General features: G+C 52.8%; 8 protein-coding genes across 8 annotated transcripts; 6 read left to right on the plus strand and 2 right to left on the minus strand.

The window, feature by feature from the left end:
- Window positions 1-3,568: 3,568 nt before the first annotated feature.
- On the plus strand, window positions 3,569-4,565 carry J4E85_007909 (uncharacterized protein; the record flags this gene model as incomplete). The annotated part of the gene is made up of 2 exons (XM_051472139.1): window positions 3,569-3,723; window positions 3,770-4,565. 2 exons carry the CDS (start codon window positions 3,569-3,571, stop codon window positions 4,563-4,565), a joined length of 951 nt encoding a protein of 316 aa, XP_051324336.1.
- A 251-nt stretch (window positions 4,566-4,816) lies between these two features.
- J4E85_007910 (uncharacterized protein) lies at window positions 4,817-5,917 on the minus strand (the record flags this gene model as incomplete). The annotated part of the gene is made up of 1 exon (XM_051472140.1): window positions 4,817-5,917. One exon carries the CDS (start codon window positions 5,915-5,917, stop codon window positions 4,817-4,819), a length of 1,101 nt encoding a protein of 366 aa, XP_051324337.1.
- A 1,245-nt stretch (window positions 5,918-7,162) lies between these two features.
- Window positions 7,163-7,823, minus strand: J4E85_007911 (uncharacterized protein; the record flags this gene model as incomplete). Its single annotated transcript, XM_051472141.1, has 2 exons — window positions 7,163-7,690; window positions 7,743-7,823. The coding sequence occupies 2 exons, from the start codon at window positions 7,821-7,823 to the stop codon at window positions 7,163-7,165; spliced, it is 609 nt and encodes a 202-aa protein (XP_051324338.1).
- A 2,717-nt stretch (window positions 7,824-10,540) lies between these two features.
- PRP46 (pre-mRNA-splicing factor prp46) lies at window positions 10,541-12,094 on the plus strand (the record flags this gene model as incomplete). Its single annotated transcript, XM_051472142.1, has 2 exons — window positions 10,541-11,116; window positions 11,171-12,094. The coding sequence occupies 2 exons, from the start codon at window positions 10,541-10,543 to the stop codon at window positions 12,092-12,094; spliced, it is 1,500 nt and encodes a 499-aa protein (XP_051324339.1).
- Window positions 12,095-12,495: 401 nt separating this feature from the next.
- Window positions 12,496-16,197, plus strand: J4E85_007913 (uncharacterized protein; the record flags this gene model as incomplete). Its single annotated transcript, XM_051472143.1, has 2 exons — window positions 12,496-13,359; window positions 13,405-16,197. The coding sequence occupies 2 exons, from the start codon at window positions 12,496-12,498 to the stop codon at window positions 16,195-16,197; spliced, it is 3,657 nt and encodes a 1,218-aa protein (XP_051324340.1).
- A 663-nt stretch (window positions 16,198-16,860) lies between these two features.
- J4E85_007914 (uncharacterized protein) lies at window positions 16,861-20,543 on the plus strand (the record flags this gene model as incomplete). The annotated part of the gene is made up of 2 exons (XM_051472144.1): window positions 16,861-20,334; window positions 20,454-20,543. The coding sequence occupies 2 exons, from the start codon at window positions 16,861-16,863 to the stop codon at window positions 20,541-20,543; spliced, it is 3,564 nt and encodes a 1,187-aa protein (XP_051324341.1).
- A 933-nt stretch (window positions 20,544-21,476) lies between these two features.
- J4E85_007915 (uncharacterized protein) lies at window positions 21,477-22,842 on the plus strand (the record flags this gene model as incomplete). The annotated part of the gene is made up of 2 exons (XM_051472145.1): window positions 21,477-22,667; window positions 22,717-22,842. 2 exons carry the CDS (start codon window positions 21,477-21,479, stop codon window positions 22,840-22,842), a joined length of 1,317 nt encoding a protein of 438 aa, XP_051324342.1.
- A 1,579-nt stretch (window positions 22,843-24,421) lies between these two features.
- J4E85_007916 (uncharacterized protein) lies at window positions 24,422-25,129 on the plus strand (the record flags this gene model as incomplete). Its single annotated transcript, XM_051472146.1, has 2 exons — window positions 24,422-24,489; window positions 24,631-25,129. The coding sequence occupies 2 exons, from the start codon at window positions 24,422-24,424 to the stop codon at window positions 25,127-25,129; spliced, it is 567 nt and encodes a 188-aa protein (XP_051324343.1).
- Window positions 25,130-25,401: the final 272 nt, after the last annotated feature.

Raw genomic sequence — 25,401 nt, forward strand, 5'->3', positions numbered from 1 at the left:
GTGACCATCTCGCTGTGATCTTAAAATCATTTGACTATATGCAGCCGGAAGAATGGATACGTACCATAGAAAAGACCGTGCGTAGAGAATACCATCAGCGATGGGGGGAAATCTGATATTGCTATATCGGTAATCTCCATAGCCTGCTCCTGGATCAGGGGAATGTATGCCTCGTCTTGAAGCTCTGGCTCTGCGTAGAGCAGAATATGTGTTATGTGATACCCTGAACCCGTTAGATTATGTTGAGCGCTACGTGCGTCTACAAACGTACAAAACGCTGTGGCGGCTGCGGCCGCCACTGGGAAGTATACTTTGCCAAAGCCATCTTCGTCTTTCTCCCCATATGAAATACCAACAAACGTGTCAGAAAGCCCCCTTCGCCACATTTCGATCTCGTGCAGGAAGCTTTGGCGCTGCTCTTTACCTGCTTCAGTTCGTCCATCTGGTCCAAAGATGAGATTGAGAACGCGCGCTAATATCCAAAGCATGTGATTTCCCAAAATATCTTCTCTAGTCTCACCCTCTACCCAGGACACCTCCCATTCTGCAGGGTCTAGTACCAGAGGCTGCTCGCTAGCCATAGCTACAACGATCTCGTGTCGGATATAGATCCAGAAGTTGGCCAGATCAGTGCCGCTTGACTGTGCAGTAACATGTCGTGATTTGATTAGTACTGTAAGGCCTAGGAAGTGTCTCCGATAGTCTTCAGAGCGCAAAGCTCCGTGGATTTCGTAGCTCAAGAGCAGCATACTTGCGGTAAGCGCATGTTCGTGCGAAGGCATGCTCAAAGCTTCTATGAGTAGACGCAACGATTCGCCGTAATGCTTGGAAGCTGTGACTTGCCAAGAAGGATCATGGCTCGAATTGGAAAGGGCTAGATAGTTGGCGGTAAAGGCGCATACACAGTGAAACAGAAGCGGCGATCTGAGGACCAGCTGTGGGATTTTGTGCTGAAAGGTGCTGGCATGATCAAAGATATCCATCCATGTTGCGACGGTGCGTACATAGGTCTGGAGTAAAAAGGCGCTTTCTGGTGTCAAGCGTACCTTCTTCGGACCGTTCGCTTCGTCGGAACCTGCTGTCGTGACTCCATTAGCAGGTATGTAGTTCTGATTTGACAAAGTGTCTTCAGGAAGGTCAAGATCATTCATCCGTGTCCTAAACACGTCAACGAGAAGCGGCGCATCATTGTTTGGTTCGTCCGGTGTTGTATCGACACGAGGGGTAGCCCATACGATCTCCTCGGATAGCTCGCAGTCGAGGTTGAGGCGTTCACAATTCCCGCATACTGGCCTTTTCTCATCGCAACGAGTGTGACGGCGTTTGCAGGTGGCGCTGGAGCGACTCAGTCAGCCAGAAGTACAGGTTTTCGCGATGAAAATAGCAGCCAGACGTACCAACCTTATGGCATTAGCTTATCTCAGCATCGCAGCAGAGTTTCATAGATCACGGCATATACCTGTTCTACTGCGCGGGCCGCCTCTCCGCTTCTTTTTCAATCTTGTATCGCCACTCATTATTGGTTGAGGTGCAGTTGTAGAGTTGTGAGTGGATGACTACATAGATGCTTTCGGAGATCAGCGATCCGGCAAGTCCAGATCCGCTCTAGTGCGACGCGCCGTGCGCGTATGCGCGCCATCCGCCGCGACGCGCATCGCACACGCACATCACATTTGGCAACCTTCACTTCCAAGGTTGCAATGCGGCTGTGTTCCCACTTTGATATATGACCGAGCGAAAGTCAATATATCACCACTAGTTGGAGTCGGAGAAGGCCGGTTTGACGATGTCTCCATTGAGCTTTCGCGGGAGGAGCTGGTAGAACGCGCACTGGGCGAACAAGTCAGTTACCACACACCACTTCCAGCGGCTTACTGACCTGCCGCAGCTCCTTCTCCATGCCGAATCAGAAGATCGCGCGCATGTTTTCAACATTCTCTGGCCATTAGGGGATCGGATTCTACATCTGGATAGAAGTGCGATCAGCAACATGGGTTGTGACGAGAAATTCCTCGTGGATACCAGCAGGCGTTTCAGGATGCTCTCGCAGCGCGCATATACCAGCGATCATCGACCGAAACGACCTTGTATCAATCACATGCTCGTATAGCCACCTCTGGCCGAGAATTCGCAATGCTCCTTGCACCCCACGGCGTGGGGTACGAACGTGCGAAGAGTGTACGCAAAGTTTACCAGAGTCCCCACAGTTGTTCGTGAGTTTCCGAAGTCAATCTGCTCAGCTCGTTCCTCGGAGCCACTCGTTCAGACTACTATGATTCAGCATCCCTGCGACCCCTGCCAGATCTGAGGGCTGTGTACTCTTCAGCTTCGCTAGCTGTCTCTTTGGAGAAGACAGGAGAAGTGCAAGGTCCTGCTGAGCACATCTTGACGTGCCTCAGGGAACATCGAATGTGCTCTATCCTGGCTATGGTTGTTCTTGGAATGAAACGAGATGATGCCCGCGAGCGAAGAACAGGCCGTTGCAACATCGGCAAAACTCACCCTCGGAGATCAAGATCAGGATCATTCAGCAGAGCAAGAGAATGGCGCAATGGCGTTCGGCGGATTGTCGCAATCCCGATGCGGCAATATTGGCTCCAAAGGGACGAGATCCAGTTAGACATTGGACCAGGATCCTCGCCAGGGGAGGCCAACAGGATTTTCCGCTCGACAACGTGGGGTACGAATGGGTGAAGTATGCATGGTTGAGACATCGCGACATCTGGTAAGAATCAGCGAGCCATGACACCTGTCAGGTAGAAAAAGCAAAATGCACACCGGCCTCTAATACCGACCCTGTCCCTGACGGAGATATTTGAGAAAAAACGCATCCAACAGCTGCTAGGAACGGGAGCAGCGGCACGCACGTGGATTTCTCACCGGGAATCTCGCGTTCGAGGCCGCATCGGCCAGCCGGCCCCATCTCCGCATGACTAGCGTAAACCCAATCAGCCTCACGCAACATTGGAAGTCAAGCAAAACGATCGCCCTCAGCGCCACAGTCCCTAGCAACTCCCGGTCGATCATAGGCTTGACCATATGATTTACGCAAGAAGAAAATAATGGAGCGTCATTTTGTGGGACCAAGACAGATGTCAGGTTGCGAAAAGGGTCCAGTTAAGGACTCAAGGATCCCCAATCGAATGATTATTGATCACGTCTTTCTTTCTGCGAACGCGTACGACTCGTTTCGATCTCGGTTCCGAACTTCTGTCAAGAATGAGGCTATTCGCCTGTCTTTTCTTGATGCAGACGTTCACTGCTCAAGCCCTCCCCCTACAGGTGCGGCAAGAGGATTTTCGGAACTCGAACGTTTTCATCGACAATGGCGAAGTTCCACGGGATAGGTCGATCTTCACGATCATATCGCTGTTGTGCATGATGGTGTGCTCGCTATTACTGGGTAAGTTCTTCTTCCGTACCCAATCGATCTCAAGGCCAGACGATGGCCTTTGCAACTTGCATCACGCCATCAAGTTTGGACCAGTCGTGCGTTCACTTTCTGACACAGACCATAGGTTCGCGGTTCGAGAAACTCAAACGCCGCATTTTGAGAAAGCATCGCCTCATGTCTGCGCTTGTCTTCATGCTATACGTACTGGTCTTGATGTTCATCATCTGCTCAGCCGTTCTTGTGGCAGGCCAGGGGCTCTATACCTACGAGCTCTGCGTCGCAGGAACATGGGTTTGCTTGATCTTCTACACGCTTATCAAAGCTATCATGTAAGTGTGCATCGACGAAGACCGGCTATTTGCTAACATATGGCAGCTATATCTTCTTGGTCGAACGTATCCATGTCGTCCGCGCGCCTTTCGTCAATAGGCGAAAAGACAAGATATATCTATGTTGCATGGCCATGATCGTCGTGTTGTACGGTACTGTCGCCATCAACTCCTATCTCAATCACGTCACCGAGCTGCACGAATCGGACGGACGCTGCCACTTTGGCATTCGTGGCATCGCATCGTTACCGTTTACCGTGGTCAATTTCTTTACGAATATTATCCTGACTGTGGTCTTCTTTTACCTACTCTATCCGGTCGTAGGACTGCCCGGTGCATCCACTCTTTCCAGGATCTTCAAGAGGAAGTCGAGTCATAACGAGGATGCAGTACATGGAGGACAGGATACGCCGGCTAGGAAGAATATCAAGACACTGCTGTGGAAGAGTATCATTGGGTCGCTCTTGATAGAGATACCAACGGCGGCGAACATGATACAATTCTTCCTTACCAGGGGCGAAGAGCTGGGCATGATATGTCTTGCGATCTGTTTGGTGGACGTGTGTTGGGACGCACTTATAATACACTGGCTTACATTCAATTCCTCGGCGTCGGTGGCAGAGAAGGACTTGTCGCGATCGACATTGGTATCTGAAGATGAGATTGATCCGATACAGGGACGAGTCCTCTCCCCATTGAGAAGTCGCGACGACGCCAAAACCATTACGCAATGCACGGCCGAAAAGCAAACAGACGCTCATATGGCCGCGTTCGACTTCTCGTGCGAAGGCGCTCGAGACTCGACGGCTGAGCTGATAAAGCCGGCACCTGTCAAACAATGACATTACATATAATAGTTCTCGTCATCATATCATTCCATCGAAATTGTTTCCATGTACAAACCCATATCAATAACCCGACTTTCCTGGAACTATTCCGTAACACGGTCCGTCCTTCCCAAACATCTTCTGCAAGTCCGCAACGATCACATCTGGTCTCTCATGTGCAGCGAAATGCCCACCCTTGTCATGAACACTCTCATGAACGAGAGGACCTAGTGGCAGATCAGTCAGTATAGGCCACAACCTCATCGTCACGAGACTAACTCACCCAAAGTCTTCGCCCATACCCTCGGAACAACAGTAATTTCCCTAGGAAAGTGCGCAACGCCCAACTTCACCCGATCAATCCACGTTGTCGTGCGCTCTCGATTCGGAATCAGATCTGTAGGGTTATGTTGCGCTTCGTAGTAGATCCTGACATGCGCATTGGGTCCTGCAGTGTTGAACCAGTATACACTAACCCAAGTAAGCACCTCGTCGTCAGTCCAGGGATAGCCATCCGTCCAATCAATCAGCTTCTCGTAGATCCATGCCAACAGCGCCACGGGACTATCAGCGAATGCATAGGACAGCGTCTGTGGCTTGGTAGATTGTAGCTGGCGATACGCCTGGCCCTCGTTGAGGAACCACTCCGAGCGCTCGATTCCTTTGCTCTCAGCTTCAGTGTAAGGAGTAATGGCGTGCTGCAGAGCAAGTGCAGGCTGCGATGTGAACGTCGGTGCTTGCGCGCGCACCATGTTGATGTGACTTGCGAGCACATAATCCGGATACAACAAACCCATCGATCTCGTAATCCAAAACCCCCAGTCACCACCTTGCGTAACATATTTATCGTATCCGAGGTCTTGCATCAACCGATGGCACGTCTCCGCGTATTGCGACAACGCAAAGCCAGGCTTGCTAATCCTCTGACTAAACCCGAAGTTCGGTAAAGACGGCGCAACGACGTGGAATGCGGGTTTCCCTTCTTTCTCGCCAGCTTCAAGAAGCGGAAGTAATTTCGTTACTTCGAGGAAGGAGCCTGGCCAGCCGTGGCTGAACAGGAGGGGTATGGCGTTAGGGTTGGAACTTCTCTTGTGAACGAAGTGTATGTCGATTTGGCCGAAACCGTCAACTTGGACTTTTTTGCGGTAGTTGGGTAACTCGTTCATCTTGGATTCGGCGTCTCGCCAGGAGTAATTCGTTTCCCAGTGTTTTGCTAGTCGCTTGATGTCGGAGAGGGGTGAGCCGTAGGGCCATTGATCGGGTGTGTCCAGTTCATCTGGAAAGTCGGCGTCTGACAGCTTTCGTTTGAGCTTTTCGATTGCGGAATCGGGGACTGATATCGTGTATGGTTCGGGTTCTGGAGCCATGATGATTGTCTAAAAGGGTGACGAATGTTGAAGTTGGCGATGTAGCTGGTACGCTCATTCGTTCTCTAGGTTATGATGACCCCTCTTTTACGTCTCAAAGCACGACAGCGCCCTTTTAGCTATCTGTGTACGCCGGAATTGACGTCACGAATTAATTATGTGTGGTTGCCTTGTCTGCTGCAGCGAGTAGTCACCCTTTACAACGCTTACTAACGTCGCGCCTGCAGCATGCACGCGATCTAGACTTCCGCTGGGGTAGTTTTCCTTTTTCAGGATCATGTATATTTCGATCGAGTAAGCGCAGGTCTTGGACCAAAGTTTTGCGGTCATGCAATGCGCTACTAACCGAGTTGTTGCTCAAGCTGAGTATTTGGTGGTGAGTGAGACGACGCAGCTGGGTATCGCGAACATTCGCTTAAACTTGGAGATGTTGAGTGGCTTGTTCTCTTTCAGTAGTATACCTTGCACGGTCTAAGTAAGTGACCAGCTACCTGTCATAGAGTTGCAATGGGAAGAACTCCAGAGCAACCGTGTCCAGCAACAGTTATATTTCCCAACAACTGGACAGATACTGGATCCTCCGCAGCGTCCGTCGAGCCCCCAAGCTCTCTTAACGTATATGAGATCGATTGTGATGTTTATCAACAAACACCAAGCGTTATCAATTGAAACGGGCAGACGAAACAATAACGTCTGCAAGAGCCGAGCTAAGAGTAAGGGCCGTCTACGGTAATTACACAAGAGAATAGCAGTACGAGAGCGCCTCCGTCGCTTCCACTGCGGTGAATCGGTAAAAGGGCATCGTGATAATTTGCATAAAAAGAGTGCATTACACATGCGTAGTGTCTGTATACTCTAAAAGCGCGGGTAGCTTCAACCCGGACGAAGGCATGGTAACCCTTGTGTTCTCATTTCGGCAACACGATGGTGCTTACTCTGACGTCACTGGGCAACTTTTCAGCTTCGGTACGACCGAATGCAAACAGCCACCGGGAGATTCTGACGCGTTACAAACATTGCAAGTGAGCAGCGAGGTAACGGGGTGGGAATTACATCAGGTTTAGAGTGTGACACATTGTAATGATATGGGAGAAAGGGATCAAGTTCGAAATATTAGGTATCGCATTATCGGTTTTAGGTGGTAATACAAGATTCGATCCATCCATCCCAACGTGATTCCATTACATCCTGACCATGACTAACCAGTCAATCCGTTCATGCTTGCCACCAAGGGCTTGAGGGTATCTACAAAGCGAGCATGGCAAGGGCGGCGGCACCGAGGATACCGACAGCCTGGGTAGCCTGAGCAGCGGCACCAGTGAACTCGGACATGGAAGCAGAGGGGGTCATGCTCATCATGCTCTCGCTGGCAGTGGGGGTACCGGTCATCATGGCGGAGGACATCTCGGAGGCCATGGAGGAAGCGGCAGACTCGACAGCGGAGGAGGCCTCAGACATAACGGAGGAAGCCATGGAGGAGGCGGAGGCAGCGGCAGAAGATGCCATGGAGGCGGCAGCGGATGTGGCGCTGGCGACAGCAGAGCTGGCCATGGAGGGAGCAGCGCTGGCACCGGGGATGTTGATGGGAACACCAGCAGCCTTGCAGGTGTCCTGGACGGCGGAGATGGCCTTGGCCTGGTCGTCCTGCTCGCAGGCACCCTGGACGCAAGGCTGGACCTTGCCGAGGAGCTCAGCACCCTTCTTGCAGTGGCACTCGAAATCGGTGAGGGAGGAGCAGCCGTCGCTCTGGAGGGGAGCGAGGAAGCATTGAAGCTGAATGGTGTTAGGTTATGATGAGTTTGAAGGCGATCATGGAATGACATACGGCGCAAGATGGGATGTTGCTGAGCTGGGCAGAGCCAACGGAGGCCAGAGCGGCGAAGGCAGCGATGGTGAAGGTCTTCATTTTGACGGTTGTCTTGGTGTTGATACGGTGATCGGTGTAGTGAAAGTTCTTTGATGTATGTATAACGACAGTTGAAGCTTGCAGAAACTCGAACAGGAGGCTCCCATAAGCTCTTTATATCAAGCGGAACCGTAGGCCACCCGTGTCCAGGTGAGAAACAAGCTAGCACCCAAGTGGCTCCACACTGGGCGTGTTGTTCGCCCCCGTTCGAGATCTTCAAGCAGCCCCTGGAGGTATTGCTCGATGTGGTAGCGCGTGATGACACTACCCCAGACTACGCATCGCTAGCTGCGGCTCGTCGAGGCCGGACTTGTGAGGGCAGAGTCTATTGCCACACAACTAGGCGCGGCGCGCCTTGCCAGCGAATGGTCGTGAATCATGAAGATTGAAAGAAAGGAGATGGTACCGCGTAACTTTCTCTACATCTTCTTGAGTCTCATGTAGAAATTGCGAGGAGCGTGTAGTGCTATTGAACCGAGTAAGAAGCCATCCGATCGTCGATTGGACATCATTGGTGAGCTTTGGTGTTGGGCGACGGCGAGCTCCAGCATAGAACAGGGATCGAATTGATCAAGGCGCCAAGAACCATGCCGCAGAGACTAGAAGCTTTTGCTGATTGGGTCTCATGAGGCCAGTGACGGTGCGGCCGTTCCCACCTAATCGCTTCCGGGACTAGTGCGAAGCGAGAAGATCCGGGGCAGCCCTGAGGCTGTGAAGTCGCGCAACGAGGCAAAACCAACCACCATGTGCATCGTCGCTTTGCGCAGATCTTCAATCGTCAAACTTTTCTCCTCCAGTCCGGCTGGGTGGCCATTGGATGGCGGCAAGCGCAAATGCGACACAGAAATCGATATATGGCGCAGGATCCAGTGTTACAAACCCCGCGACATCTCGACCATTCTCGGCCAAACATCCGGGATAATCCATGCTTACACCCTTTGGCTAAGCTCGGTCGCGCAGGAACATGGCTAACCCGCCGAACGGATGCGCCATCCGAACGTCCACCGCTGTCTGCGAAATTCCCGGCAAAAAGACGGTGGCATGGCGTAAGACTGGCGGCCTTGTTGTACCTGCATTCGTGTGTCTAGGCGGCTGTAAGAAATATGCTTGTGTACTCCTATTCTTCAGACACGAAATACCTGCTTCTAGGCACAGGACACTTTCTCTTGAGTTACTTTGTGGTGGGTGTGCCGCCAATACGACCCTGTTGTTGGAGTGCAAGGGTTTAACCGTTCCTGCGTCATTTCGTGCGGAGGTGGCTTTCCTCCTCTGGAAGGATCTGACGACTCGGTCTGGCTCTCCATTCAACTTCCTCGGCAGCATGTGCTTGACCGCGCGCCGTTCAGCTGCTTTTGCGCAATCCTGGAGCTATGAAGCGGAGAACCCGGAAAATCTGGGGAAACAAGCATCGTCGCGGTGACCGCTTGGTTTTGCGTATCCACAGGTTCGCGACATTTTTGCGCAGTCATAACCGTGGTCGCGATGCAGGAAACATGTGCGCGGTACTGACAGCATCTGACATGTGAGCTTTGCGGCGCAATATTACAGTGCCATGCCGTACGAAGGAGAGGCTCACCCGTATTCCCTGCATGTCCCGCACATTCTGATGTGTGCACGCGAGCGTTGGGCATTGGATCGTCTAGCCACGACGAGTATTGGACGATCCGAAGTTGGTACCCATGTGAATAACCAGATGAGGGCTCTTACGTACAAATTACCGGTCATGTAACCCCATTGAGCTCCCAGCATTGCGTCCTGGGTTCCCTACTGCGGAGTAAGACCAGTCGGCTCCTCCGCTTGGGATTTGTGCATTTGACCCTACATCCAATCGTCGTAGACCACCATCATTTACTCGAAGCCTGGACTCTTAGCTTCCAAGGTTTGTTGAGATGCTCAACCCAGATCTTGGGAAGATGGGGTACGCTGTAGTCGAAAGAAACACTGTGGTATCATATCTTGTCGACATCGTTCAGCTTTCGCGCTTGAGCTCGATGAGTTCTTTCGACTGTAGCTTGAGTTGGGTGCTTCGTGTTGGTACACTGCTGCTTGTATGCAACGACTCTGAACAACTTGCCAGAGTAGTTCGGAGACCAGAGTCATATGGTTATTATTGTTAGCTGTCAGGGAGTATGATATGATCCTCGCGTCAGTGTACGCTTGGTATCAATGGGTACGGTGTTGCGTGAAGGCAGGCGTCGTTGATGGTCCGTGCAGACATAGCGAGAGTAACCTTTAGCCAGAAGACAGCTCAGTAAACATATGAGTCGTGTTTAACTGAAGTTCAGCACTGTAGTCTTGCTCGATCCGGAGCCGGCTGCTTGCTAGAAACTAACAAGCGTACTGGATATTCCCCCAAATGGCAGGAGCGGGACATATAAAGCGAGTAACAAACATGACTGCGCACAGATTATGAGAAGCGAGCGATCATGCTGAGTGCTAGAGATGGCAAGACGATTGTGTGTAGGTTGATATGGTGGTGAGTGCAGAGCGGGCAGTGAACGAAATCAATCAGATAAGATAGTCGGGCTTAGCTCGGCTTAGTGAGGAAGGCGCGCTAGTGAAACTTCGCGATGGAGAGTCGATGACTACCAGTTGACCCTCAGTATCACCACATACGTCAACACGTGAGTTTCTCCTATCATTGTCGCCTCAGTCGCGAACAGCCGCAGCTAATATTGAGGCAGTAATCCTCCCCTCCTCCACATCACGTCGCCAACATGGCCGAAACCGCAGCTTCGCGACCTCTCAGCACGGCGGAACAGCTCATTCGATCTTCTTCGAAGCGGACACGCGAGATATTCGCCGCCGATTTCGCGTCATCAGCGGCGCTAGACCACGCTTCGAATGGTAGCTTCTCGATACACCCAACCACACCAGCGCCCTCGGCCGCCGCAGACCAGGCCAGCGTCGCATCGCGCATTCGCAACGAATATGAGCATGTGCGCGAGCTACCACCCGCACTAGCTGCGAAGATGGCCAGCGCAGCATCTACAGCGGCCGAGCGACGCAAGAAGATTAAGGCACAGAACGCTGAAGAGAAGGCCTCGGATCCTAAGATGCAGAAGATGATTGATGGTGTCTCAGAGAAGGCGGACAAGGCGCGTGATGCACAGTCGATGCAGTTGGCAGTGAGGGCGGGAGGCAAGGGCGCTGCACCAAACGCTCATGGACCTACGCCAAGCAGAGACCAGACGTCGAGCGCGTTGGTCAGGAAAGACGTGGTTCGTCAAGCGAAGCCTGACTGGCATGCGCCATGGAAGGTCAAGACGGTCATTAGCGGACATATGGGATGGGTAAGTTATACGATGGTATTCTACAAGAGAGCGACAGCGGCTGACTACGTATAGGTGCGATCGGTGGCTATGGAGCCTGGAAACCAATGGTTCGCGACCGGTGCAGCGGACAGAACGATCAAGCTGTGGGATCTGGCCAGCGGTCAACTAAAGATCACCTTAACAGGACACATTTCGGCAGTCAGAGGACTTGCAGTGAGCCCAAGGCATCCGTATCTCTTCTCTTGCGGAGAAGACAAGATGGTCAAATGCTGGGATCTCGAGACCAACAAAGTCATTCGACATTACCACGGCCACTTGAGCGGAGTCTACTCGCTTTCGCTTCACCCGACTGTGGATGTGCTCTGCACCGGAGGACGAGATGGTGTAGTCCGCGTTTGGGATATGCGCTCGCGCAGCAACATTCATGTTCTCGGAGGCCACAAGGGAACCATTTCCTCGATTCAATGTCAAGAGGCCGAGCCCCAAGTCTTGTCTGGAAGCATGGACAGCACAATCCGACTCTGGGACCTGGTCGCCGGAAAGACTCGTACGGTTCTCACACACCACAAGAAGTCGGTTCGCTCTCTTGCCACACATCCCACGGAATTCACATTTGCATCTGGATCGGCGCAATCGGCGAAACAATGGCTATGCCCGAACGGCGATTTCATGCAGAACTTCGCGCCGGTCAACAGCATCATCAACACACTCTCTGTAAACGAGGATAACATCATGTTCGCGGGTAGCGACAACGGCGAAGCCTCGTTCTACGACTGGAAGACAGGCCATCGGTTCCAGCATGGCGAAAGTATCGCACAGCCGGGATCTCTTGAAGCTGAGGCAGGTGTAATGTGCTCTACATTCGACAAAACTGGCCTGCGTCTCATTACTGGAGAGTCGGACAAGTCTATCAAGATTTGGAAGCAGGATGAGAACGCCACGGAAGAGACACACCCGCTCGACTGGAAGCCGACACTTGGACGACGGAAATTCTAGATGAATGTGGTTGGGGCAGACGAGAAAGCTTGTGCATAGTATCGGAGTTGGAACGGCGTCATGAATGTAAACTATTGGGATCATGGCATTATCTGCATAGGAGGTTATACCAAGTCACGAGGAGCGCAGTCATTTCCACGGGAGTTGATAGCGCTTACAAACCTAGCGCAATACTGAAGCTTCATAAGGTGCTTTCTATGTTCTACACTTGTTGAGTTTACTGTGAGGCTGTCGAACAAATTACTAACCTTGGATCGTTCGTATACTCGCTGAATACGATATACGCGGGTCGACGTCAGCAGTGGTCTAAGCTCGAAAGTGGGTTGTCCAAAGAACACCAAGCCTCCCGCACCCTCAGCCATCCCGCTCAAGATGCAGAAACGGGCGCCACCCGCACGATTATGGCCCCCGTGAAGCGCAGAGATCTGGTCTTCGCCGCTATCGCCGTCTTCATCGCCTGGGGGTACCTGACCCATTGGCAGCCGAAGCTGCACTACCTGCCCTACGCCTTCTTCGCCGGAGTACTCGCGACGCTCGCCCTGGGAGCATGGCTCACCTTCACGATCGCCTGGGACACAGACCTACGAAGCGGAGGAAAGGTTGACTATGGGCCGCGACACGTCGCCTTCGTTGCGCCGGGCAGGTGGAAGGCTGAGCGGGAGGCTTTGGACATGAGAAACATGTATATGATGGAGCCGCTATACCCCGCGTCCTTCATGATATCAGACAGCATCGACGTGCTCATTGGGCTGATACTGCGCGACTTCGTGAAGAGCTGGTACGGCAGTATCAGCAAAAGCCCAACCTTCGTCAACGAGGTGGACAATGCGATACGGGCTGCAATGGGCGAGATCCGGGAACGCATACTGGCGGTAGATATGGTCGAGACAGTCGTGTCGCGCATGATACCTCTCATCACCGATCACTTGCGGGCGTCGTACGAGGCAGAGCGCATAGTCCGCGGACGCAAGCTGTCGCGGAACATCACAGATTCTGAGGAGCTTGATCTGGCCATCGCAGCCAAATACAAGGAGGGTCGGTTGCATCCGGCGGCGTCGTTGGCATACTCGAATACCAAGCCTATACAGCAGCAACATCTACGAAGCATCGTCACGCGACTACTGCCAAAGATTATGCCTGCGAACATGTCTACCAGTCCTGCCGTCAATGTACTGATCAAAGAGCTTGTGGCCTGCGCAGTCCTCTCTCCTGTGATGCAGATGCTCGCTGACCCAGACACATGGAACCAGCTTATGGAGGGCTACGTAAGAACTTACCCGCTCATCGTAGACCGTCGCTAATAAGCTCAGGGACGATCGTTAATACAGGAAAGGAAAACTGTCCGCAAGATTCGAGCTGCTCTCGATGAACATGCTCCGCCCTCACCGAAGAACCCCAAGAACGTCCAATTCCCGAAACTTGCGCCAGGCGATAACGAGCGACGATTCGAACGTTTCATACGAGCCATTAGGCAGACCAATACTCTTGCAGATGCTAGACGATTTCGCAGCGAAGTGTCAAGTCAATTGCGGAAGGATTCCACGGTAGAAGATCAAGACCCTGTCTATCTGCGGCGCCTGGAAACAGCGCGACAAATCTTGGATACAAAGGTCACCAACCTCAGTGCTGGTGGCTCGGTGCGGGCAAAGGTTGCTGCGCAGGAGAAGCCGAAGCACAAGCGTACTTCGTCCAAGTTCGCAAATGCGTCTCTACGCGAAGTGCTGTACGATGCCTCAGGACTGTCTTGCTTCATGGAGTTCATGGACCAGGCGGACCTGATGCGGCTGGTGCAGTTTTGGATCGTGGTGGACGGTTTTCGCAATCCACTGGAAGTAGAGACTGAAGAAGCGCCGGACTATATAGGCTCTCTTCCTGCATGGACAGAGTCTGACCGTGCAGACCTGGCGCAGATCTACGACGGATATTTGTCGAACCCGGAGTTGAAGATACTTCCTGAAGCTCGACAAGCGGTCTCTGAGTTTCTCAAAGCCGGGCGGAAGGCGACTCCTCAGCAATATCATAATGCGCGACGTTCTTTGCTCCAAGCTCAGACGGCGGCGTACGAACAGTTACAGGAACCCTACTTCCGAAGGTTCAAGAAGTCCAACTTGTATTACAAGTGGTTGGCCATGGACGAGGCGGCGAACGCTCAGAATAGCAGTGTGAATACGAAGACTGTAGCGCAAACACTCGACAATTCGTCTGCGGCTGCACCTGCTATGATTCGCACCCAGTCAAGGCAGAAGAGCGCATTGCAGATACCACAAGGAGACTTGCGTCGAGCTGTCGCATCGTCATCAGATCTCAAGAGCCAAGGAGCGGTCAAAAACGCCGAGCCACCTGCACGACGTTCTTTGGATGTACACAGGTCATCATCTACACGCGCACCTCTCTTCGACGAGGACTACGACTCAGACCCTCTCGCACACTCGACTGCAAGCCTCAACTCAGACTTTGGTCATGACCGCTCTAATGGCAACAACACGCAGGTCGTCGATGCTATGCAGGCTGCCATCATCGACATTATGGACGAGCCTGAGGGTTCAATATTCTACGAGCCGGGTCTGAAGTCGCCACTAGACAATGTTTCCATGCGAGGATCCGTCGATCTACCACGAGCGTCATCCCCAGCCCCACAAGCACACTTGCAGCAAAGCAAAGACAGTCTCAAGCCAAGCATAGCGTCCCTTGGCTTAGTTGGAGAGCCCAGAACACGCGGTGTCTTTGACGATGACCTGTTTGGCGATGAAGAAAGGTTCATGGAGGACGAGATCGATGACCCAGTCCCGAGGAGCAAAGCGGAGGAGGAAGAGATTCACGAGGCGGCGCCTGGAGACCTGGGTCTTGCCGAGGCTATCGATGCGCTTACTGCTGATATTGAGCGCCTGGTATCCCAAGAGTCTATCGTCGACTCGCTTACGTCGAAAGCTGAGTTGACAAACAACGCTGCAGAACTGAGGATCTTGCGAAAATCGAAAGCCAGCCTTCAGCGTGAGATACAGAGGAAAGAGCTACAGCGTCAGCAGTACATCGTTCAAGAAAGCGACAACAGCTTGTACGGACGCGCGACTGTGTTCATTCAATCGATCATGGTCGGCACAGAGGAAGACGGCAAGGAGTATGCTATGTACGTCATCGAAGTACGACGACGTGCTGGCGACCAGATGCCTGCCGCTACTTGGGTCGTCTCACGACGATATAGCGAGTTCCACGAATTGAACAAAAGACTTCGCGCCAAGTTTCCGCAAGTCCGAAATCTGGAGTTCCCGCGCCGGCAGATGATGCTGAAACTTCAAAAGGACTTCCTGCACAAGAGAAGGCTTGGGCTTGAGAAGTATTTAAGGGAGCTCCTACTCATCCCAGCTGTATGCCGCAGCCGCGAACTACGCGCCTTCCTCTCACAAGCTGCGATCAGCCCCGCCGATGCCCTGCGAAATCAGGATCCAAACTCCAACGACTTCGTAACTCGCATCTACAACTCAGTTGCCGACGGCATGGAGGAATTCTTGGGCAACATACCAGTACTCGACCAACTCTCAGTCGCAGGCCAAAACCTCATATCAGCCGCAACCACCCAGCTCGCCAACACAAACGGCGCGACTGCCCAACCCGGCAATCTTTCCTCCTCCGGCGTGCTCGTCGCCGGCGAGCCCAACAACGACGCAGAAGCAGAAGCCGAGCTCCTCGCCTTCGAAAACAAAGAGCTCGAACCCTTCGTAAAACCAATCTGCGACATCTTCCTTGAAACGTTCGAATTGAACCGCGAGAACAACTGGCTCCGAGGCCGCGCTGTCGTCGTAGTCTTGCACCAACTCCTTGGCGGCACCATTGAGCGCAAAGTCCGCGAATCTTTCGACAACCTGCTTTCTGAGAACAATATCGTCAAGTACATCGACACGCTTAAAGACAGTATGTGGCCTAACGGCAGGATGAAAGCCGGTATTGAACGAACCAGCAAAGACAAAGAGAACAGCAGAAAAGCGGCGAGCGAGGTTCTGAGTACGCTGGTACCGGAACTGGCGAGTAGTGTTGTTGGAAGGCAGAATGCGCAGTTGGCAGCAAAGAAGATTGAGGGGACTATTAATAATACACGGTTGAAGTAAGTTTACGGAATGGTTCTTGGGTAGATGATTCTAACGAGGATGCAGTACGCATATTGCCTTTACGCTTCTGGACGAGATGGTGCAGGTTTTGTTTCCGGATGTTGGGACGAAGTAATGTGCATGGGGGAGCATAAATGGCGTTTGAGACTCATCAAGGTGGAGTATTGGATCTTCTTCAATATCATATGGTCTAGGTTCTTCTGCTTGACATATTTGCGTTCCCTGCTCATTCCGTTTCATGAATGGTGGGTGACCACTTGCTCTTTCCTCTTCTTACTCGCATTACGTCATCACAACAAGTCCACCATGGAAGGGTAGCAGGATGGGTCCAACATCATTTTTTAAAGTCGTGAAAAAGGACAAGTGTGTCTGGCTAAAACTTGCTGCACCGCCGAGACTGACTGATGCAGGCGCCCGTACGCTCATGCAAGAATGTTTGCGCTGGACACAGCACTCGCAGCACTGCTGTCTACGTCCGCTCCTCCACCGCTTCACGTCTCACTCTCTCACCTCTCACCACACCGTGCAGGGTTTTTCTGGCGGCTAGCGTCCGCACAAAAGATACAGTTGCTCCTTCCTAGCGGAGACTATTACCGACACAATCTCTACAGCGACGCATCTTCTCACAGATCTTGCTAAAACCTACGCCCGAACCAGCTCACGATGTCCGGACGCGGCGGCGGACACAACCCACGAGGTGGACGTGGTGGAAGAGGTGGCAGAGGTGGAGATCGCGGTCGTGGACGTGGTGGTTCTACCCAAGGCAGGCACGATCGCAACACAAAGGATTCCAAGCCCGCGAGGGCTAAAGAGACGGATGAGCAGAGAGCGGCACGAAAGTCATACAGCTCATGGAAGCGTCGCCTTGGTGAGTCGGAAACTGATCCAACGACCATGCGACGCCTCTGGGAGGGTGCTTTCGGCATACTCGAAGCTAGTGACCGAGACTGGCGACAGCAGCTCCCCCAGGACCTTAACGATGATTCGGACGATGAGAGTGGTCATCGTCACGTCCTCGCCATTCTGAACTCAAAGGTTGTCGGCTCGGACTACGACACCTTCCTCAGCAACGCCCGCCATTTCCTACTTACGCTTACGCATTCCTCACTCCTTCGATGTCTCGCGGTCGACACCCACGTCGGTTCCATCTACAACCTCTTTGGCGGTGTCGGTGGACGCACTGCAGTCTCATATCTCCAGCGGGTTTGTAAGGCTCTGGTGGCAGCTCGAACATCCTCGATATCTGCCAAGGACCACGAAGCGACGCTTCATGCGATGGCGACGGCTCTCTTCGAGCTATTGAGACGTGAGCGCAGAGCTCGGTTCAACGATGAGATCACACCGCTGGTGGACTCCATCCAGGCTGTGAGCGACCTCTACAAGGCCTTAGTATCGCCAGATACCTCAACACGGACAAGCATTCGTCTCAATGATATTCGAGCCCTGGTAGCTAGAGCTCACGGTCTCCTCGCCGAACCCACTGGTGAAAATGGGGTTGGAGACGACAACGATGTTGACGGCCCCGCGTCGTTCTACCCGAGAGACCTCGTAGTGCCCTCAGACCGGTTTGACAACGACAAAAAGGACATTGGCGACGTGGTAATCTTCCCGACCCGAGATGAGATCATGAGCGATGCGAAGGAGTTCCTACCCTATACCGATCCTGACCAACCACACTTCCTTGAGGATCGTGTGCAACGCCACATCGATACCTACTTCCGCCTCCTGCGCCACGATATCTTTGGTGAGCTGAAGGGGTCATTGGCTGGAATCATGCACGCGGTATCTCAAGACTCCAACTTGCTGCTCCACCCCAATCTCAACCTAGGCGATATACGCGCCAATCAGTACACCAGCGCTCGCGTCAGCTACGTCACGCTCGACAAGCGAATGGGGTTGCAAGCTCAAATGGAATTTTTGCAGCCTGCGATAGTCCGCAAGAAGAATGTTAGCCAAAAGGTGAATTGGTGGGAGGATTCAAGGCGATTCGACGAAGGGTCGCTTTTGTCCTTCATATGGATCCAGGACAATGTCGTTCAACACATCTTCCTTACTGTCTCAAATAAGGACACTGATCCAACAAAGGAGTACAGCTTGACACACCACAATCAATTGGCCTACATGACGGCTAGCCTGGTAACACAAGATCGAGCGACGGTAAAGATGCTAATGCAGGCCAACATCGGAGTAGCCCGCGGTATCCTATTGGAGTTTCCCAAAGTCATGCCCGCAACCTTTTCGCCCACTTTGGAGAGTCTACAAGCCATGCAGCGACTCAATCGTCTACCGTTTCGGCAGTGGATCGTCCCGGACAAACACAGTGGCCTCCCGTCAGCACGCAAGATGCACGAAATTCCTCCACCTCTGTACGCGCGCGCGCCTGGCTTCAAATTCCCCGTTACCTCTCTCTTGAAGGATGGAAATAAAGAAGACTCGTTCTTCATCGAACCGACAGCATCATGTGACGATCAGGCGTTACTCGACAAGCTGGAAGCCAAGACAGAACTTGATCGTGGTCAGTGTCGCGCGCTCATCGCTGCGCTAACTCGGGAGTTTGCCTTCATCCAGGGGCCCCCAGGGACAGGAAAGAGTTTTCTGGGCCTTCAAATCATGAGGATACTGCTGGAAATCAAGAAGAAAAGCAATCTCGGACCTATACTAATCGTTTGCTATACGAACCACGCCTTGGACCAGTTTCTCGAACACCTAATCGACATTGGCGTCCACAAGCTCATCCGTGTCGGCGGTATGAGCAAGTCCAAGAAGCTTCTTAACCATAATCTGCGCACCGTTGGCGAATCGGAGACGAAGACCAAGTCCGAGAAGTATATGGCGGCGATGAACTACAAGGATCTGGATCAGAATGAGAAGGAGGCCAAGATGCTCTTTGGTGGTCTTCATGGCTTGTCGAAACGTCCGGACTGGCACAAGCTTAAAGGTTTTATTCAAGAGGAACATCCGAAGATCTACAATCAGTTCCGTTCCGTCGATGACGAGGGCTTCAAGACAGCTGGCCGCCATCCATTCGATGTATGGATCGCCGGTACTGAGGCCTATGGCCAATCTACATTACCTCAGGGCGCGTTACAGCAAATAATTCGCCAGGCGACTACAAACGTGTTTTCGTTGTCATTCCTTGAAAGGAGTGCGCTTGTCGCCTCCTGGGTCTCACAAGCTCAAGGAAACAAGGTCAGCGAGCTTTTCGAAATCGTCAATGGTGCTGCCAAGACCCAACGCCAACTGAGCAATATCCATGAAGAGCGGAACCGACGACTGCTAGAAGAGGCTGACGTCATTGGGGTCACCACATCTGGCTTGGCGAAGCGTATCTCGGTCCTCCAGCAAGTGAAGTGTAAAGTCATCATCTGTGAGGAGGCTGGAGAGGTCATGGAGAGCCACATGATCTCCGCGATGCTTCCCGATATCGAACATCTGATCCAGATTGGTGATCACGAGCAGCTTCGACCCTCAGTCAGCAACTTCCGCGACTTGTCGCTTGAGAGCGAGCGAGGAAAGCTTCATGCACTGGATCGGAGTCAGTTCGAGCGACTCTCAATTGGTGAGCCCGGGCGGCCTCTGATGCCCGTTGCTCAACTGAACGTACAGCGTCGAATGCGCCCGCAAATCTCTTCGCTGATTCGCGAAACCATCTACGATAAGCTCAAGGACCATCTGTCTACCATGGAGCTGCCGGATGTTGTTGGTATGCGCCGCAATGTCTTTTGGCTCGACCACACCAACTTCGAAAACGAGAAGGGTGCAGATGCACACGATACGAAGTCCAAGTCCAACTTGTGGGAAGTCAAGATGGTGCATGCTTTGGTCCGGCATATCGTTCGGCAGGGCGTCTACAAGCCTGATGATATCGCAGTTCTGACCCCATACACTGGCCAGCTTCAGAAGCTCCGCGGCGCTATGAGTAGCGATTTTGAGATCTGCCTCAGTGATCGCGATCGAGAAGCGCTTGAGAGGGACGGTTTCGCAGTAGAAGATGACGATACATCGAAGACCGCAATATCCGCCCACGAAAGCTATCAAGGGAAGCCGCTGGAGAAGAAGCAATTGTCGGAGTTACTGAGAGTCGCTACTGTCGACAACTTCCAAGGAGAAGAGGCCAAGATCATCATTGTCTCTCTTGTACGAAGCAATGATAGACAGAATGTCGGCTTTCTCAAGACGACCAACCGTATTAACGTCTTGCTCAGTCGCGCTCAACATGGCATGTACCTCATCGGTAATGCAGACACCTACTCTAGCGTCGAGATGTGGCAGAAGGTTATCGGAATGCTACGCGCGACCGAATCAGTTGGGAAGACCCTGGCTTTGCGTTGCCCTCGGCACCCTGATACCGACGCTCAAGTGCAGCAACCCGACGACTTTCATAAGCTGAGTCCTGAAGGTGGCTGTAGGGAAGCGTGCGCCGATCGCCTCGACTGCGGCCATCAATGTGGGGCCCGATGCCACTCGGAAGCCATGCATGAGGTTTTCCTCTGCGATCAGCCGTGCCAGCGCCGGCATCAGCCATGCGATCATGCATGCCAGAAGGCTACATGTGGAGAGCCTTGTGGAAAGTGTATGATATTGATGGACCACGTACAGCTTCCATGTGGTCATGTCAAGCACGGCGTCGCCTGCCATCTCACCCAGAATCCTGCTCGCATACCCTGCGACGTCAAGATCTCGAAGCGTGTACCTGGCTGCGAGCACGATGTAGTCTTGAAGTGCTCGGTAGATGTCTCCAAGAAAGACTTCAAGTGTCCTACACTGTGCAACACACCTCTGTCGTGTGGTCATCCATGCCCCGGAACCTGCGCTCAGTGCAATACCAAGGATATGTACGATCAACCAGTGGTCAAGCACGCTGCTTGCAGGAAGACCTGTGGTCGAAAGCATGGGACCTGCAATCACGACTGTAATCGCCGATGTCACGATGGTACGGATTGCGGTCTTTGTCAAGCGCCTTGCGAAGTAAGTGATACCTATAAATTTTGTGACACTTCTCTAATCTCATTCAGGTACGTTGCAAACATACCAAGTGTCCACAGAGGTGCCACGAGCCCTGTGCTCCGTGCGTTGAGCCTTGTACATGGTCCTGCGAGCATCAAGGCGATTGCAAGATGCCTTGCTCGGCCCCGTGTAGCCGCTTACCATGCGACGAGCGATGCACCAAGCTTCTCCCGTGCGGCCATCAGTGTCCAAGCATCTGCGGTGAAGCATGTCCAGTCGATTATTGTCAAGATTGTGGCATGAAGCCAGACGAGCAGCCAGACATGATCATGATGTCTCGTTATGCTGATGTCGATCTGAATGAATCCCCCATCGTCGTTCTCGGTTGCGGTCATTTCTTCACCACTGAAACTTTGGACGGACTAGTCAGCCTCAAAGACGTGTATAGCGTCGATGCGAAGACGGGCGCCTTTACCGGACTGATTGAAGACGCTGAGCTTTCCGCATCGATTCCACAATGCCCTAATTGTCGAGCGCCTGTCAAGCAGTATGTTACCCAGCGCTACAACCGGCTCATCAACCGAGCTGTCATTGATGAGATGTCCAAGCGCTTCATCGTCAACGGTCAACAAGATCTGCAGCAACTAGAAGGCCAGCTCATGGAAATCAGGAAGGAGCTCGAAAAGTCGCGCATGTCGGTTGTTCCTGATAAGCCAGTCCAGCTCCGCGGTCAGGAAGCTCACGAGTTCACCATGCAGTCCATCAACGACGAGATCAATAATCGCGCACGGGACACCGTTAAGCTACTGAACGCAGTTAAGGCCTTCCAGTATAGAATGGGTATCCGACATCAACCTACGTACAAGCTGCACCAGGCGACCGTGCATAGTATGGCGCGAAGTGAACCACTGGATGTTGAGCTCGCAAGGTTGACGATCGACTCTTCCGAAAAGACTGCCAAACGCGATCGCGACCAACGCATCACCCTCGGCGGCGGCCTGCTCGAGATCAAGGTACGCTGCTTAGTGCTAGAGGAGAACTTCGAGATCATGCGTACTGTGGATCAGAAGCATTTCCAGAGTACCTTGCCTCTCAACTTTCCCAGTGGGTCGCCCGTCGCAAAGACAGATCAGTTCCTCAAAGACGCGAGGAGGCTCATCGATGACTGCACACGTGAGAGTTTGCCTAAACTTGCGGTTGAGGCTACACTGCACTACGCTCGAATCGCCCAGTTCTTTGGTGGTGCCCAGTCTGGTCTGAACAACGATCGCGAAAAGGCCATGAATTACCGCAATACCGCTAAGGACCTGTTGTCAAAGGCGGACACGCTTTGTGAGAGTTCCTTCAGTGGACGGGACAACTTGCGACAAGCTGTCGTCGCTGCATCGAAGATGCTCAGCAAGGAGTTCTACGAGGCAGTGTCCAAGGAAGAACTGGAATCTATCAAGAAGGCCATGGTCAGTGGACGTGGCGGTATTGCGACTCACTCTGGGCATTGGTACAAGTGTGTGAACGGCCATCCAGTAAGTTTGTCCTCTCCGATCTGAAATATCACAATCTAACACAGTGCAGTTCGCCATTGGAGAATGCGGTATGCCCATGCAGCAAGCGCGCTGTCCGGAATGCGGTCAGCCCGTCGGTGGCCAGAACCATACTGCCGTCGCTGGAGTATCACGCGCCAGGGAGATGGAGGATTGAGGAAAGATGGATTGGCACGTCGGTGATATTGCGAAGCTATGTGCATCGTTCCAGCCTCATCTAAAATGTTCTGTCGGTAGATGAGTGCCGTAGATCTCGATTATCTTCGCCCAAGCTCTTGAGATGTAGCTGTATACGCTATCATAATGCATCAGCAATTCCGAGAAACGTACTATCGTTGCAGAAGTCGTTCGTGAATCGCGTTGTGGTTGAAACGATAGTACGTAATAAAGCGCGATAGCGAGACCCGCGCTTTATCTTTGACCCTGACTACCAACGGTCCTCATCGGCTTCAACCAGATCCAGTCCTGCGCCGTGGACGAGCACTTGTGAAAGTAACCAGCAGCCGTTATTCGACGGTGGAATGACCAAAAGAACATGTGTTCCGTTATAAACGAAATGTGTTATGCAGATCAACCATGATGGCCAAGTTCACGATGTCTTGACGGCAGATGGGAAAACGGCGCTTGGTGTTCTGCTATCTGGGCAGTAGTGCCGAATTGCCGGCGACTAATTGCGATGTGCAGTGTCGCTTGTCAGTCTTCAGTTTGGCAATCCTCCCTTGGCATATCGCGACGAACTATGGGATTGGCGATATTCCATACACTTCGTACCTAGAGAAGCACCTCCGCCTGCATGCCGTGAGCGCACTCATGACGCAGCGCAAACCACGCACGCGACAAAACGAGGCTGCGAAGAACACGATATGCACCTCATCCGTCCCTGCAGCACACGAATTGAGGCCATGTGGGCTGCCCTGGAGACGGCAGCGCAAACCCCTGCCATGCTTAAAAAGTGGAAATTTGACCCTTCCACTAGCGACGTCGCTGGCCGCTCTGATTGGCCTACTGAGAAGCTTCTCCGCGCTTCAAGGAGATGAGACACCTTGCCCTGAGCGCCGCCAACCGCCATCGCACGCCGGCGACTCTATCGCGTGATCACGATCCCGTCGTGTTTGGAGTTGTCATGGCCATCCAGCGGGCGAACAAACGGGGGTGCTTGCAAAAGAAAAGAAACCGTCAAACTGTCAAACGTCGCAAGAAAACTGGAGGGCCCCCAACCAAACAGAAACAGGACAGCATAAAGGAGTTACCGCGATCAGCGAATCACTTTCGCTTGCGCTGCCAATATCCCCATTCCAATTACCATTTTGCGTCGCCCGCCTCAGGCCCCGTCACAAGATTGGTGTAGTAATCTTATTTTTTTCCCCATCCGTTAGCCGCTTTTCCCACTTGCCCCCGTCCCCCCAAGGGGACAACCACACAGGCGAGCAAACCTATCGTGAAGGGAGCGCGCGTGAGCCCTGTGCCCGTAGTTTCAAATACAGCCGGGGATCCTCCCTTCTCATCTCTCGCTCTCACTTCGTTACCGCAAACCTTTACGCTCATTACACTTTTTTGCTCCCTGCAGTTTTTACTGTCAGTTTGTCTGTCGCGTCGTCATCATCAAGCAGACTTTCTCCACACTCTCTTATTAAACTCAACGTGTCTGTCGGTCCGTTGCTGTCCAGCACGTCATACGAAGCCTTAAACACACTCGCTGTAATTACGATCATTCAACACGAGACAAGACTATCAAGATGAAGTACAACACTATCACGTTGGCGTTGGGTGCGCTTGCTATGGGCGTGAGCGCTCAGGGTGTTGCGTAAGTTTGCCCTGTTCTCCACATCTTTTCATATCTGCGGTTGCTGCCTCACCCGCAAACGCAACGCGACTACCACGCGGCTTACCCGCGATAATCATCATGACTACAATGTAGATCCATGCTAACATGCTGGTGACGTAGGCCCGAAGTCCAGTCCTCCGTCCTCATGGAGCTCGCGCAGGCGATCCCTTCCGACCAAGTCGCCTATGCGATCGCCTCGTCGTCTGCGTTCGCCGCTGAGATGGCTTCCTCGCTCGCCGCTGGCAACACACCAGCCTGGTACCAGGCGCTCCCCACCGACGTCCAGAGCCTGCTGCCCGAGATCTACCCGGCCATGGTTACACCGACACCTACTCCTACTCCTACCCCATCGTCGTCGTCGTCGAGCGCGTACGTCGCGAAGAGCAGCAGTGTTGTTGAGACATCCAGCTCCGCCATGGTTACCCCTTACCCCACTGGAAGCAACAGCACCATGGCCATGCCTACCATGAGCGCCACCGGCAGTGTCACCGTCTCACTGAGCCCCAGCGGCAGTGCTTCGCCCTCCCCAGAGACCCCTCCTTTCGAGGGTGCCGCTTCCAAGATGTCCGTCGGCGCTGGTCTCGGCGCCGCAGTCATGCTTGCCATGCTCGCTTTGTAGACATACCTTGTGGCGTGTCTATAAACTTTGCTACTGTACCTTCGTAGCACTGGACCGCTGAGTACGGGTAGCGGCTGGTTGCTCCTTTCTTCACTCTAACGTTTCTTTACGACGCGATGCTCTTATCCTTCTTGGGGAAAATGATTCGCAATATACCTTTTTGACTTTTTTGGTGCTTGACGAGGGGAGGAGGGAAAGATAGGGTGGATTGATGCATCTTTATGCGGTGGTGATTCCGGCTGGGATTGTCGTTGTTTACGCTGGTTTGGTGG

This window comes from Alternaria conjuncta (genome assembly GCF_024043145.1).
Source record: "Alternaria conjuncta strain BMP 0040 chromosome Unknown scaffold_11, whole genome shotgun sequence".
Lineage (NCBI taxonomy): Eukaryota > Fungi > Ascomycota > Dothideomycetes > Pleosporales > Pleosporaceae > Alternaria > Alternaria conjuncta.